Below are 15,422 nucleotides of genomic sequence, written 5' to 3' on the forward strand. Positions count from 1 at the left end.
TCCTGACATCATCAAGTTCAGCACCCTCCAGGCCATCCGTTAGTTGCACCTGTTGGTCTGTCCCGAACAGAGCTTGCGGGTGCCAGGTTGCGTCTTTTTGAGATTGCACATGCCCGGTATCAAAACATCATGGCTTGAGGGTGTGTAGCTAGCTACGTAGTTTAAATATCAATAGTACTGCCCACAGCAGCAAAACATTTGATTATCACTTGATAACACTTGGTTTACATTCTCATCAGAAAGACAGAGAGGAGTGGCTGCATCAATGACCCTGGCTCCACACTAACTCCATCCCTTCCGCAAATCAAATCTAATCAAATGGCATTGGGCACATACACGTGGTTAGCAGATGTGAATGCGAGTGTAGCGAAATGCTTGTGCTTCTAGTTCCGACAGTGCAGTAATATCTAACAGGTAATCTAACAATTCCCCAACAACTACCTAATAAACACAAATCAAAGTTTATTTGTCATGTGCGTCGAATCCAACAGGTGTAAACCTTACAGTGAAATGCTTACTTACAGGCTCCAACCAATGGTGCGAGAAAAAAAAGTGTGTGTGTGTGTGTGGTGTAGGTAAGTAAAGAAATAAAACAACAGTAAAAAGACATTTTAAAAAAGAGTAGCAAGGCTATATACAGACACATGTTAGTCAGGCTTATTGAGGTAGTGTGTACATGTAGGTATCGTTAAAGTGACTGCATATATGATGAACAGAGAGTAGCAGAAACCTACAAAGAGGGGTTGGCGGGTGGTGGGACACAATGCAGACAGCCCGAGCCCGGTTAGCCAATGTTGGTTGGTCGGGGCAAATTTATGTAGTATGTACATGAATGTATAGTTAAAGTGACTATGCATATAAGATAAACAGAGAGTAGCAGCAGCGTAAAAGAGGGGTTGGGGGGGGGCACACATTGCAAATAGTCCGGGTAACCATTTGGTTACCTGTTCAGGAGTCTTATGGCTTGGAGGTAAAAACTGTTGAGAAGCTTTTTTGTCCTAGACTTGGCATTCCGGGGCCGCTTGCCATGCGGTAGTAGAGAGAACAGTCTATGACCGGGTGGCTGGGGTCTTTGACAATGTTTAGGGCCTTCCTCTGACACCGCCTGGTGTAGAGGTCCTGGATGGCAGGCAGCTTTGCCCCAGTGATGTACTGGGCCGTACGCACTACCCTCTGAAGTGTCTTGTGGTCGAGAGGCCGAGCAATTGCCGTACCAGGCCGTGATGCAACCGGTCAGGATGCTCTTGATGTTGCAGCTATAGAACCTTTTGAGGATCTCAGGACCCATGCCAAATGTTTTTAGTTTCCTGAGGGGGAATAGGCTTTGTCGTGCCCTCTTCGCGACGGTCTTGGTGTGTTTGGACCATTCTAGTTTGTTGTTGATGTGGACACCAATGAATTTGAAGACCTCAACCTGCTCCACTACAGCCCCGTCGATGAGAATGGGGACGTGCTCACTGCTCCTTTTACTGTAGTCCACAATCATCTCCTTAGAAATCTAAAGGGGTGAATGAGAATATGTACATATGAGTACATGGATGAGCGATGGCCGAGTGTCATAGGCAAGGTGCAGTAAATGGTATAAAATACAGTATATACTGTACATGTGAGATGAGTAATGTAAGATATGTGAACATTATTAAAGTGGCATTGTTTAAAGTGACTAGAAGATCCATTTATTAAAGTGTCCAGTGATTGGGTCTCAATGAAGGCAGCAGCCTCTCTGTGTTAGTGATTGCTGTTTAACAGTCTGATGGCCTTGAGATAAAATCTTATTTTCAATCTCTCGGTCCCTGTACTGACCTCGCCTTCTGGATGATAGCGGGGTGAACAGCCAGTGGCTCGGATGGTTGATGTCCTCTATGATCTTTTTTGCCTTCCTGTGACATCGGGTGCTGTAGGTGTCATGGAGGGCAGGTAGTTTGCCCCCGGTGATGCGTTGTGCAGACGTCACCACTTTCTGGAGAGCCTTGCGGTTGAGGGCAGTGCAGCTGCCATACCAGCCGGTGATACAGCCCAACAGGATGCTCTCAATTGTGCATCTGTAAAAGTTTGTCAGGGTTTTGGGTGACAAGCCACATTTCTTGAGCCTCCTGAGGTTGAAGAGGCGTTGTTGCGCCTTCTTCACCACACTGTCTGTGTGGGTGGACCATTTCAGTTTGTCAGTGATCTGTACACTGAGGAACTTGAAGCTTTCCACCTTCTCAACTGAGGTTAAGACGATGTAGATAGAGGGGTGCACCCTTTGCTGTTTCCTGAAGTCCACGATCATCTCCATTTTTTTGTTGACGTTGAGTGAGAGGTCGGCAGCAGCCACACAGGTAGTCTAGACCAGCTAACCACCATATACTAAAATATCCACACAAGACACTAGCCCAGCCAGCCATACATCACAAGTTAGAATATTATGAAGTTATTATTTAAGGGCATTGACGATAAATCACACGCTAGCTAACTAGCAGATTTACATCAATCATCAACATCAATGATCAGCTGATACCTCACCTTCTTTTCCTAAAGTCAATCATGTTTGTGATGAGTGAGTGTGTTGTTGCAGAAATAAATAGTCCAATGCTCAACAATGTTAAAATACTCACTACAGAGGCAGTTGGTATGATGTGGATTTTGAGATAAGACTTGTGAAAGTCTGTTTTTTTTCTCCACATTTCTCAGTTTCAGCACCTAGCCCCTAAAAGGTATGTGCATGGCCCTGTGCCCAAACCACCTCTGCCTCCGTTTCACCTAACTTTTCAAGTACACACACACACACACACACACACACACACACACACACACACACACACACACACACACACACACACACACACACACACACACACACACACACACACACACACACACACACACTCTTACAATCACTCCCAGATTGTTACAGTCTGATTGTTGCTTTATAGCTATTGTAAACCCAAAGTGCTGACTGTACAGGCGGGTCCCTTCCATCCCATTGTCATTTAATCATCATAAAAAGACGAGTTGAGATAGAGCGTTCCATCATTTCTTACCCACACACCTCTTAGTCTCTCAGGAACTTTATTTTAAGCAAATGTATTCTTATGCATCACTATATTTTCTTCTGCACTGTGCTTGTACTGGAGAGGTTACTTCCCTTATCAAAGGTACAGTACACATGGATGAAAATAAGGTACACTACACACTCACAATGTTAAACTACCTAAACTCACTTCTTCCTAGTGTGGTATACTGTGCAAAGACCCCTCTATCACTGGTTTTGTATCCCAGCTCTTAAGCGGGTGGCTAGCCCACACAGTGACAGCATTGCCATGGACGACCAGGTCCTCTGACATTTGAAACTGTCAGGAAGTGCAAGGTGGCCAAGCCGAGTTCACTCTCAACTTTGACCTCGATTCTCAACACAAGCTTGACACAGGCTTGACAGTTGGGAGGCGGAAGGGGACTAGTATATGAGAGGGGTGGGTGTCTGTTGACTGGCTGTGGCCTTTCTCCACGCTCAGGCCACCCTGTCCTCTCACAGGACATGTCCCCACACCTTCCCAGGACACACAGGGAGGCATGGCATGGGGCTGGGGCCAGCAGGTCTGGAGATGTCAGTGTGAGAGACTGGGACCTATGATTAATGAGAGCTGGCTGGGTGCCAAATACCCATACATACATTCTTCCTAGCGGCACTGCTACTGTCCAACCACAACCATAATCTCACCATATCACTTATCACAAGTGTGCTGAATGATTATTGATCAAACCACTAACTCAGCACCACACTAATATAGTACTGCATGATCTACCAACGCAATCAAATCAAATCAAATCTTATTTGTCACATGCGCCGAATACAACAGGTGTAGGTAGACCTTACAGTGAAATGCTTACTTATAAGCCCTTAACCAACAATGCAGTTTTAAGAAAGAAAGGTGTTAAGAAAGTATTTACTAAAATAAACTGAAGTCAAAAAATAAATAACAAAAAATAAAGATGAAAATAGAAAAATAACAAATATTAGAGAGTAATGAGGCTATATACAGGGGGTAGCGGTCAGAGTCAATGTGGAGGCTATATACAGGGGGTAGCGGTCAGAGTCAATGTGGAGGCTATATACAGGGGGTAGCGGTACAAAGTCAATGTGGAGACTATATACAGGGGGTAGCGGTACAGAGTCAATGTGGAGGCTATATACAGGGGGTAGCGGTCAGAGTCAATGTGGAGGCTATATACAGGGGGTAGCGGTACAAAGTCAATGTGGAGACTATATACAGGGGGTAGCGGCACAGAGTCAATGTGGAGGCTATATACAGGGGGTAGCGGTACAAAGTCAATGTGGAGGCTATATACAGGGGGTAGCGGTCAGAGTCAATGTGGAGGCTATATACAGGGGGTAGCGGTCAGAGTCAATGTGGAGGCTATATACAGGGGGTAGCGGTCAGAGTCAATGTGGAGGCTATATACAGAGGGTATTGGTACAGAGTCAATGTGGAGGCTATATACAGAGGGTATTGGTACAGAGTCAATGTGGAGGCTATATACAGAGGGTATTGGTACAGAGTCAATGTGGAGGCTATATACAGAGGGTATTGGTACAGAGTCAATGTGGAGGCTATATACAGAGGGTATTGGTACAGAGTCAATGTGGAGGCTATATACAGAGGGTATTGGTACAGAGTCAATGTAGAGGCTATATACAGGGGGTAGCGGTACAGAGTCAATGTGGAGGCTATATACAGAGGGTATTGGTACAGAGTCAATGTGGAGGCTATATACAGAGGGTATTGGTACAGAGTCAATGTGGAGGCTATATACAGGGGGTAGCGTACAGAGTCAATGTGGAGGCTATATACAGGGGGTAGCGGTCAGAGTCAATGTGGAGGCTATATACAGGGGGTAGCGGTCAGAGTCAATGTGGAGGCTATATACAGGGGGTAGCATACAGAGTCAATGTGGAGGCTATATACAGGGGGTAGCGGTCAGAGTCAATGTGGAGGCTATATACAGGGGGTAGCGGTCAGAGTCAATGTGGAGGCTATATACAGGGGGGTAGCGGTATGGGTGCAATAATGGAATAACATGTATGTTTTAATTTATTTTGCAATGCGAGCGCACGCGACGCGAGCGTTGTGTTCAGCATGTTAGTCCACTCTATCCATACACACCATCACACTATGCAATATTGTACGTTGTGTGCAAGCCAAAACATATGACCACTCCAGGCGTTTATCCTAACCGTCTGTCTGTCTGACTATCTGTCTGGGACGATGAGGATTTATTGATTGATGTTTGTCTGTCTGTCTGGCTACTCTTCTAATAGCCAGAGGAGCGTACAGACAGAGGGGAGGGGGTAAGTGGGTGGGGGGTCTGTTTGTGAATTATTTATACCAATCAACACCCCCCTCTCTCAACACATCATCATTAATGTGATTCAGTCACTTATTATAGCTACTCCTAATCCCATCAGCAGCCAGTCACTCCCATTAGAGCTGTCTGCAGGGGGTTGGGGGTCAGAGGGGTGTTTGGGTTATAACGCTATAACTGAAATAGAGTTCAGCTGAAGTGTTGGAGCGGGCGGTGTGGTGGCTGGGAGGTTGCATGTCTGGGTGTTGCTGACATCGAAAGCAGGTGATGATTGTTATTCAAATCATCTCTGGCTGTTCTGACAAAACAGCAGGAGCTTGCCGACACCGTACCGACACTGTGTAACAGTGGCAGAAACACCCTATGTCCTCTTCAGACCTGATCCACCTGTCCTCGAGGCACAACAAGACTAAAGCTGTGTCTCAGGTGGCACAGGAAATAACACCTCATGGTAACACTGCTCTTTAGTCAACAACTCAAAAAGTCTCAATTAAATAGTACTATTTCATCTATGTTCCCATTAACCAACAAGAATGCATGAGAGCCCCAGGAGGGATCGCTTCGAGCAGTTTCACACCCAGACATAACTCTCTGATTAGCATCTCAATTAGAGCTTCCTCACTATGTGCAACTCAGAGAAGGGAGTGTGTATTTAACTTAAGTACAATTGATGTCTAATGGGACTCGTGTAATGGCATTTAGAGTTAAGGCCAGGGCTTTTATTCAGAGACTTGAAAAAGGGTGTCAAAAACAATATCAGAACTGGGAAAAGGCCGGTCAAAGGTAAAGTCTGACGTTTTTGCCGTCTCTGTAACACAATTGCATGAAATGCCAAACACTCTTAGAGGTAAAAGTGCCTGGAAGAACCTTTAGTGCTGCCACACCGGCGGAACCTTTCCAGTTGAAAAAGGTTCCTCGAGTAACCCCTATTGTAAAGGTTCAAATTGGAACCTTTTTGTGATGGGCGTAGTTCAAATTGGAGGTGTGGCCTAACAGATTAGAGGTGTGGCTTTCAGATCCTGTAGTTATTTTTAGTCATAAATGTCATTTCTGTTCATGTTACGTTTGTTCCTTGAATATTTATGCATATTACATATTATAATATGAATAACATTGCTGATTACGCACAGTAATAATGTGGTAACTATTCTAACTTTGGGATTTGCATTGGCTTTTGAGGAACTCATACACCTATGTTAGCCTCACTGAAACTACGAAACTGTCAGTGTTCAACCTTAATATGTGACGACAATACAACAAAACCTATTAACAGGAATGGCATTTACTCTAACGGGTGGCCAAAAAAATGTATATCTTAAAGCCACGCCCCTCCTAAGCCATGCCTCCACTTCAGTGTTCCTCCAGGAACCCATTGCAACATTGAACCATTAAAGGTTCTTCCAAGAACCCCTCAACTAACCGAAGGTGCAAATACGAACCATTGACTAGCAATAGTTCATTGATGAACTCTAGGGGTTCCTTGAGGATCTCCAGGGTTCCTATTCTCCTACAGCACACTAACACTAATCCAAAATGATTTAAAATATGTTCTACATGTGAATTAATCCACAATATATCATCTATTCTTTTTTAAACAACAATAAAAATGGCAAGCCAGCACATCCCCCTCCTACTCACACACACTTCCCTTCCACCACACACTCTTCCCTCCCACCACACACTTCACACTCTCACACACAGCTGTCTAGTTGGAGAACTGATGTGTGTGTCTCAGATATCCTGCGGCTCTTCACCCATAATCCTTTCCCAGGACAGCAGGGCAGTATTGATTACAAACCAGGCAGAGGAAACAGCAGGAGGAGGAGGAGAAGAGTACAGGGGAATAAAGGATAGAAGGAGGAAAGTGAGTGATATGGGAAGGGAGTTGGGAAGGAGGGGGTTGGGAAGGAGGAGAGGGTGGGGGAGAGAGGAGATGAGGTGCATAAGGAGACACAGAGTTCTCAGGTTTCGTCTTCATCCAGCAGCTGTTGGGTTTGAGTGAGAGGGTTGTCTCCCGGGCTCATGCCAAACACAAATCCACCAGCGTCAAAACTGGACCATACCTCTATAACTCTGCTCCACCACTGACTCCAGGGCCAGTGCCATTTCTAGGCATAAGCAACATAAGTGGCTGCTTAGGGCCCCGTGGCCACTAGGGGGCCCCAACCCCCAATATGTTTTTTAGGGGGTCAGTCGGGGTCTCAACTTGCTGTTAGTTAGGATAGTAGAATAGACAATGTATTATTTCGATATTTGGTTCAGCAGTTTTCCTTTTGTTATGTCAGTCACTGACAGTCACTCAGTTATCCCATATCAGCTAACATTTTATAGATGACTAGGTAAGTTAGTCTAGCCAACCTTGTAGTAATCATGGCTGAATTACTGACCGAGCACCCAAGGCCTAGAGGCCCTGACCTCCAGGGACCCCCATTGTATTTGTTCGTCACTCACTCAGATATCATATGAACATGGCATAAGTCATGGCAAAATGTGTAGAATTGCAGGAAATGTGTTTTAAAACTGCTAAATGTTTTCTCCATCCCTTGGCAAATCTCTCTTAGGGCCCCCCAAAAGCTAGAAACGGTCCTGCCCAGGGCACAGACAGCAAGACAGATGCCTGATGACAGATTTAAGGGAGGACAAAATGGAGGGAACCCCCCCCTCTCTCCTCACCTCTCCTCTCACCCCAGGGAGGAAAGTGTACACCACACTGAAGTCATCGGGTCATACTTTCCCTTAAGACCTCCACTTACAAACACACTGCAAACCCCCCAGTCTATAATGTATGTGAATGTAAATATGTATGCAGATATGGTTGTAGCAGAAAACTCTAATTACATACCATCCTTATTTTCATATATTTCCATTGTTTCTCAGGCGTTTGCTGTGAGTGATCAGAATGTGTGTGCTGTGTGGTATGTTAATGTTGAGGAATCAGTTCAGTTTAACACATAATGGCGATGTGAATAGCCCAGAGCTCTTGTTTCCTACACAGGGAAAGTGTTGGCTGGGTGCAGGAAGAACGGAGGAAGGAGAGAATAACTTGGGTGAAATCCTGCTCTCACTGCCTGGAGCGATGTTCAGCTCTACCCACGCATCGCTCACAAAGGTCACTCAAACAGGTCTTTTTAACTATGTACACACACAAACACACACACACACGAATGGAGGATTGCACACACATGCACGGTGCACACAAGAACACACACAAAGAGGAATACAGAAGATGGAAGGCACACAAACATGCGCCCACAAGGATCAGTCAAATAGGTCAGGGCAAGTTACACAGATGATGACAGCCACACATTTTACATGTGGGCTCAGTCCCCATCCCTCAACAGAGATGTATGCTCCTTCCGTAGAACACCCTAACCTCTATCCCCTACATACATATAGTCACCTCCAAAGCACTGAAAAATTCAACACATCATTTAACATCAACCCCTCCCACCTCAGAGACCACATTAACTTCCCAGCGAGGGGCAGAGGAAGTACACAACGTCAAATGCAAATAAAATAACAATCTAGAGACTTCAACAATTTATCATTATTTTTTCATTCAGTCTCTTAGGACCCCAGTAATGGCCATCAATAAATCAAGCTGCTGTCACACTCTTAAGACCTATAGGGACCACTATATAGAGAGCCTATTGGTCTAGAAACACATGCACGCTCAAACGTATGAATACACACACACACACACACACACACGCATTTCATTATTCAACACAGCATTATTCTCTGCAATTATTCTCTATAATTATGCTTCTACATAACTTGAAGTTATGACCGTAATATTGCCACCCATAAAACATGTAAATGTGTTACTAATATCATTTTTATGGCCATAGCTTTGAGTTTGCAATAACAGCATCATTAACACATGCACAAAGGAAACACAGCTAGGCCAATGGGGCCTATCTCTCCAACTTCCTGGCACTCATCCATAAAATAGATAGTTGTGGGTGGGACTTACATGCTACTTCTAATGATGCGTTTCTGCTCACTGCCTCCCCCAGGTAGTTACGGGCCACACACACGTAGCTGCCGTCGTCTGGCTTGCTGCGTCGGCCGTGGACGATACGTAGGAAGAAGAGGGAGCCGCTGGGCAGCAGCATGCGGTGGGAACGGGGGTTGTCCCGGTCCGTCTCCACACGCTCCCCGTCCTTGTACCACTCCACCGTGGGGGCAGGACGCCCCTCCGCCTTGCAGTTGAGGGTGGCTGGCTCCCCCTTGGACACAATGAGGTCAGAGGGGTGCTCCACTATCCGGGGAGGGGAGTCATCCTGACGAAGACGAGATCCTGAGAGGAGAGTAGAGGAGAAAAAATGATTTGCTACACATACGACCACATAAGATAATATGTTCAGTAATACCACCTGACAATATCGATAAGGCTGGATTGATGATTGTCTGAGAAAGAAAAGCCTATAAATGAGAGCCAGGCCCTGACAGGGAGCACGCACACCATGTCACCACAAAACACAAGCCTGAATATCCACACTGACAGACAGGAGCCAGGGAGTGATTATCGCTAATCAGCTTTTTAATTTACACACTCTGTCAAAGGCTCTGTTCCTCTTAGATGCCGCTGGGTGGTGAGTGGGTAAAGTTTTTTTGTGACGTTTTTTATTGTTTTGGTGTTCGGTAGGGGTTTTTCAGCTATTTCGAGCACACACATATTTTACTTGAGGCAAGTCGAAGTTTGGTAGCTGAAGTCTACACCCTTGCGTTCGGTGATTGGTCAACAGTACTACTCCAAGGAGAGGGAACTATGGACGGGATGCTTCAATGAAGTGTTTGTTGTTATTCAACTAGCTTTCATTAAAAATAATTCACTTCACAAATACTGCACCAAACATTTTAGTAGGATGTAAAAGTGTTTATTGTTCATTCAGTATATAATTATAATTGTCATTATTACAAATATATATAAAAATCTGCCGATTAATTGGTATCGGCTTTTTTTGGTCCTCCAATAATCGGTATCGGTATTGGCCGACCTCTAATTATGAGTAACTGTGGAAACAATTATGAACGTCGGTCTCTAATTCTAATTGAGTCTTCAAGTAGGCACATGTGTGCCTGTTAGGATATATAACAGCATGGACATCTAAATGTACAGTGTATGTGTGTCTTTGTCTCCTGGGTGAATGAGGAGTCTGTTTCTCTGTCCCTCTTCCAGGGTTGGATGTCACCGTGAACAAGTCAACAGGAACGCATTCCTCGTGTGGTGTGTCGGTTGGAAGTGGAGGAAAAATGATTGCTCCCATGACTGCCTCCAGCCCTACCCAGTACCCATAACCCTCCTCTTCTCCCCTTGTCTGTGTCGGCGACGCAGTGAGGCAACACCACACGACATGATTCTATCATTACTCTTAAGGAGATAAATGAGATATTACAAACAGTACTCTGTCTCTCTGTGTAAGGATGGGAGTACGTACTTAAGAGGGTAACCTGTAGCGTTTTGTTGGATGATGAGACTCGCTGAGCCATGACAGAATTATATGTTTTAGTAATAGGTTTAGTTTTCTGCATCTGCCGCTCTTTCAAGTTCAAACACATCTTTGCTAGTGCTATTTGTATTGACATCTGGTAAAAATTCACTAAATCAATCCAATTCCACCTTCCTAAATCCAGTTGACTCTTCCCATTCCAATAGATGGATTTTCTAAAGCCTTGTGACTGGCAGGCTCCCTCCGTCGCAAACTGAGTGAAGCTGCCAGCCACTGTTCTCCCTGGGACACCACACTCCATAAGACCACTCTCAGATGATTCCCAATACCCAGCCTACTCAAGTGTGCCGACTCCCTGCCTGTCTAACTTACTCTCTCTTCCGCTCGCTCCCCCTTCCTCCCCCACACCCACCTCCACCTAGTGTTTAATGGCCCTAATGGGGGCTGGCTGGCTGGATCCATTCAGCTATAACCACAATCATAAAATCACACATAACCAAAGAACTCTGCTCTCAAAAACGCTTCTCGTTTCATTAGTCGTTCAATGAGCTTGTTCATGGAACTGCCTACGCAATTCATGCACTCAGTTTCACCCAAGTCCTGAGAGCAGTACGGAAACTGAAACAGACTAATGCTGATTAAAACCACCAAGGGCTTACTCTACTGCAGCCTTGCATACTGTTATGTATGAGGAGTGGTTTGCTCACTATAACAATGGCTTCCACCGGTGGATTTAGCCCTGAATAAATATCTTCCAACAACCTGAACTTTCTGAGAGAACGTTTTCCCCAACAGAGCAGCCATGGTCTTGACAAACTCATTACTTGTTACCTTATCTCCCTCTCTGAGGTAAAACTGTACGCCCAGGCGACAGCAGCGCAGTGGCTGTCTGAAAGCAGTAATGCCATAGATACGCTTGACTGGGATTTAGCTGAAATCTGGCGACATAAAAACATATGAAAACACCACTATCTCCTTCTGCACTTTAACTTTGACCATATCAACTGTCACATCCATTTCGGCTGACATCCCTCTCCTACTGTACATAGCTGCTGGCTGGAACATTCATAAAGCGAAGTGTACTGAGAGAACCCAGTCAGCAAGAATGGTTATAGTAATACCATCACCAACCACTGATATTATCAACACACTGCACTAATTTTCACAAATCATAATGTCCTTTGTAGCTACAGTGCAAGTACAATTATACTTTTATAACGTATAAATGTAGTTGAATTGCTGACTGGTGAACTGCAATGTGCACTTTCAGTGTTTGCACTTACCCAATGTCCACTTATCAGGAATTGACTGAATATGTGACCTGTTTTATTAAGATAGGCGTATGTCGCATTTCACTACTTCACAAGAGGCATTTTAACGTGGTTTTGTGTTTTTTTGGCAGAAATGCCTTCTGGAATATGTGAACTTTCATGTGCCTTAGTAACAAATGTGTATTCCATCTTTAAATTACGAGCCAAGTTGGTTTAGCCACAGAAAAAGACAGGAACCTTCCCGCTAGCCATGACTGGATGAGATAATGTATGGGCTGGACATGCCGGGAGATGCTTTTGGATTGGTCTGCCATGTAGCACGACTCTGTCAATAACGTGAGCTGCTAAGTATGTGCTGATAATCCTTTCTAGCTTGGGTCTTTGGAAGATATAACGTTAGTCATCAAGAACTACAAAGGTTTTGTTACTTTTCTCAAGAACATTGATGCCCTGAATTTAGCAGGCACTATTGACAGATCAGTTGGAAAAAGTTGTGATGGGGTATTTTTCTGCACATGCCACGGTCAGTGTGAACCGGAATGACTTGACAAAACGCTGGCCAAACAAGATGTAGCTATTAACAAAACAGAGTTAAATGGTTCCAGTCTGCCATGAAGCATTCATCCATGTAAGAGTCTAGCTACATTTTCAGATATTATACGTTTCTAATTTTGTCAGGAAGTAATCTTCATTGCAAGTTAAAGAATACTGTTAGCTAGCCAGCGAACTTTAGCTTGCTGGCTCGCTAGCTCATGTTAAGACTATGATCTGTGTGGTAGTATTATTCTAATCAGAAAAAACTATTTGCATTGCCAGCTATAGCCTAACTTTGGCTAGCAAACCTTGAACCTAGTTGGTTAGCTTTAGCTACCTGCAGATTCATACTACTGCTATGACAATCAGTTTGTATTGGTAACGTTAGTAGTATACAAGTAAGCATTTCACTGTACTGTTTACACCTTCTGTATCCTGTGCATGTGACAAATAAACTTAGATTGTATTTTATATAGTGTGTGTTTACCAGAGACGGTAATGTGAAGAACAACATGACCTGCACCAAAGTCAGTTTAGGATATAGGGCCAAGGACTAGATAAAGTGTATTTTTACCTGAAGTTTTTCCTCATTGTAGGCTACTACTTTTACCCCTTTTAGTCTTGAAATCTTTGGTTGTTTACTACACTACTCACATTGTTTAGCACATGGCCTCACATGTGAATCCTTAAAACCTCTTGGTGTTAGGGGCAGTATTTTCATTTTTGGAAAAAAAAACGTTCCCGTTTTAAATGGGATATTTTGTCAGGAAAAGATGCTAGAATATGCATATAATTGACAGCTTTGGATAGAAACCACTCTAACGTTTCCAAAACTGTAGAGATATTGTCTGTGAGTATAACAGAACTGATGTTGCAGGCGAAAGCCTGAGAAAAATCCAATCTGGAAGTGCCCCAGGTTTTGGAAGCGCTGCGTTCCAATGACTCCCTATATGGCTGTGAATGTACCATCAACGAGCTTACGCTTTCTACATATTCCCCAAGGTGTCTACAGCATTGTGACATAGTTTTACGCATTTCTGTTGAAGAATAGCCGTATGGGGGCACATTGCGTAAGTGGTCACATGGTGGCTCCGAGAGAGATTCTCGCGTAAAGTGGAGAGGGAGCCATTACTCCAATCGGTCCTAGAGGAAAAGGAATTGTCCCGACGGATATATTATCGAATAGATGTTAGAAAAACACCTTGAGGATGGATTCTAAACAACGTTTGCCATGTTTCTGTCGATATTATGGAGCTAATTTGGAATATGTTTCGGTGTTGTGGTGACCACAATTCCCGGGCGATTTCTCAGCCAAACGTGAAGAACAAACGGAGATATTTCGCCTACAAAAATAATATTTTATGCTAATTAGTGTCAGATGATGATAACGGGCCCGTTCACAGGCTGCGCGTCAGTACAGGTTAAAGAGATGGGTGGTGCTAAAGCTGTGAATGATTTTGAGTGGGTGTAGACAAAGAAGAGCTCTCCATCAGGTGTACCAAAACATTCAAGGGCCATTTTCTCAAAAGAGGGGTTACAAGTTTATCATCTTTCAAAGCAGAATTACTTTACAAATTGTTCCTCAACTGAAGTGTATGATATGCCATTTTCTAACTCTGAGTCTCCACTTTTATTCAATGTAAAAAACACAATTTCGAATCCAGATGGTAAGGCAAATATAGACTAATGATTATTGACCCTCTTGGACAATGGGAAAATTCTGCAGTACTACAAGGTTTATTCAAGTCAAACTCTCCAATCCAGGCAGATGATGATAAAGTGTCTTTCTCTGTGACTTGGCGACATCTCATCATTTTCCTGTTTAATCTCAGGCTTACTTTCATTCACACAGCACAGCCAAGACCTTGCTCATTTAAGCACTCACAGACAGTCAAACAAATGGTAATTGCCCATGGCCTTGTGCCTAAAATCCTCTACTAACCCCACCATGTCACCCTCTTTCACACACAACACTAACACACATGCATAGGCAGTACAAAACCTCAAACCCAACTTAACAAAGTTAGAAAGAAAAGAGTGGCAAATCAATGAAGAGAGAGAGAGAGAGAGAGAGAGAGAGAGAGAGAGCAGCAGAATTAGGCCAATACCCGACTTCTAATGGACCGTACCCACAACGCACAGTATAACACATGCTTCCCAATTGTATAGGTATAGGAGTTTTTAAAAAAGCCATGTAGAATAAGCAATGGGGTGGGCACCAGTGTATATAGAAGTCAACAGCCATTGGGACATCCCCCACGCCTTGGGGCACCAACCTCCTTTTTCACCAAATCAATGCTCTCAATGTGGACATGATAATCACCAACAGCTGCATGTCCAGTGGGGGACAACACGGTTATGAGTTGTCCTCAAGGGACAGACAGTGCTTACAGTATGTTCTGTGACCAGGGGACACAGTGTCCACATATTACAAACCAAAACAAATCAAAGGACCATAAGATCATTCAGCATAATAGTCTCCATGACAAGTTTTGCTACTTTTCAGACAAAGGATCTAAACTCCACCAGCTGCATATCAGAACTCAAATAATCTGGGCATAACACAAGTCTTCTGATGTTCAGGGTCCACCTGTATATAGATGCACCAACACAACAGCTTCGTCTTAAGAAGCTGTTAAGAAGCTCTTAAGAAGCTGTTAGAAGGACATCAATGCAGTCTATGCAATTTGAAAATGTTGGGATGACAACTTATTATATATAAAAAAAGATGAATCGAAAACGGACACCTATTGAATATGTGAGTCACCTATGGGCAATTCATAACCATGCACAGAATGTCATTAAATTAAATCTGAAT

General features: G+C 44.0%; 1 protein-coding gene across 6 annotated transcripts in view; it reads right to left on the reverse strand.

Moving 5' to 3' along the window:
- LOC118390301 (roundabout homolog 2-like) overlaps nt 1–15,422 on the reverse strand; it is a 219,337-nt gene that overhangs the window by 100,435 nt on the left and 103,480 nt on the right. For all 6 annotated transcript variants that reach the window (XM_052457261.1, XM_052457260.1, XM_052457258.1 and 3 more), the window contains one exon: nt 9,320–9,646. In XM_052457261.1, coding sequence (XP_052313221.1) covers nt 9,320–9,646 — 327 coding nt within the window. The remainder of the gene's footprint in view (nt 1–9,319; nt 9,647–15,422) is intronic.

This window comes from Oncorhynchus keta, chromosome 11 (assembly GCF_023373465.1).
Source record: "Oncorhynchus keta strain PuntledgeMale-10-30-2019 chromosome 11, Oket_V2, whole genome shotgun sequence".
NCBI lineage: Eukaryota > Metazoa > Chordata > Actinopteri > Salmoniformes > Salmonidae > Oncorhynchus > Oncorhynchus keta.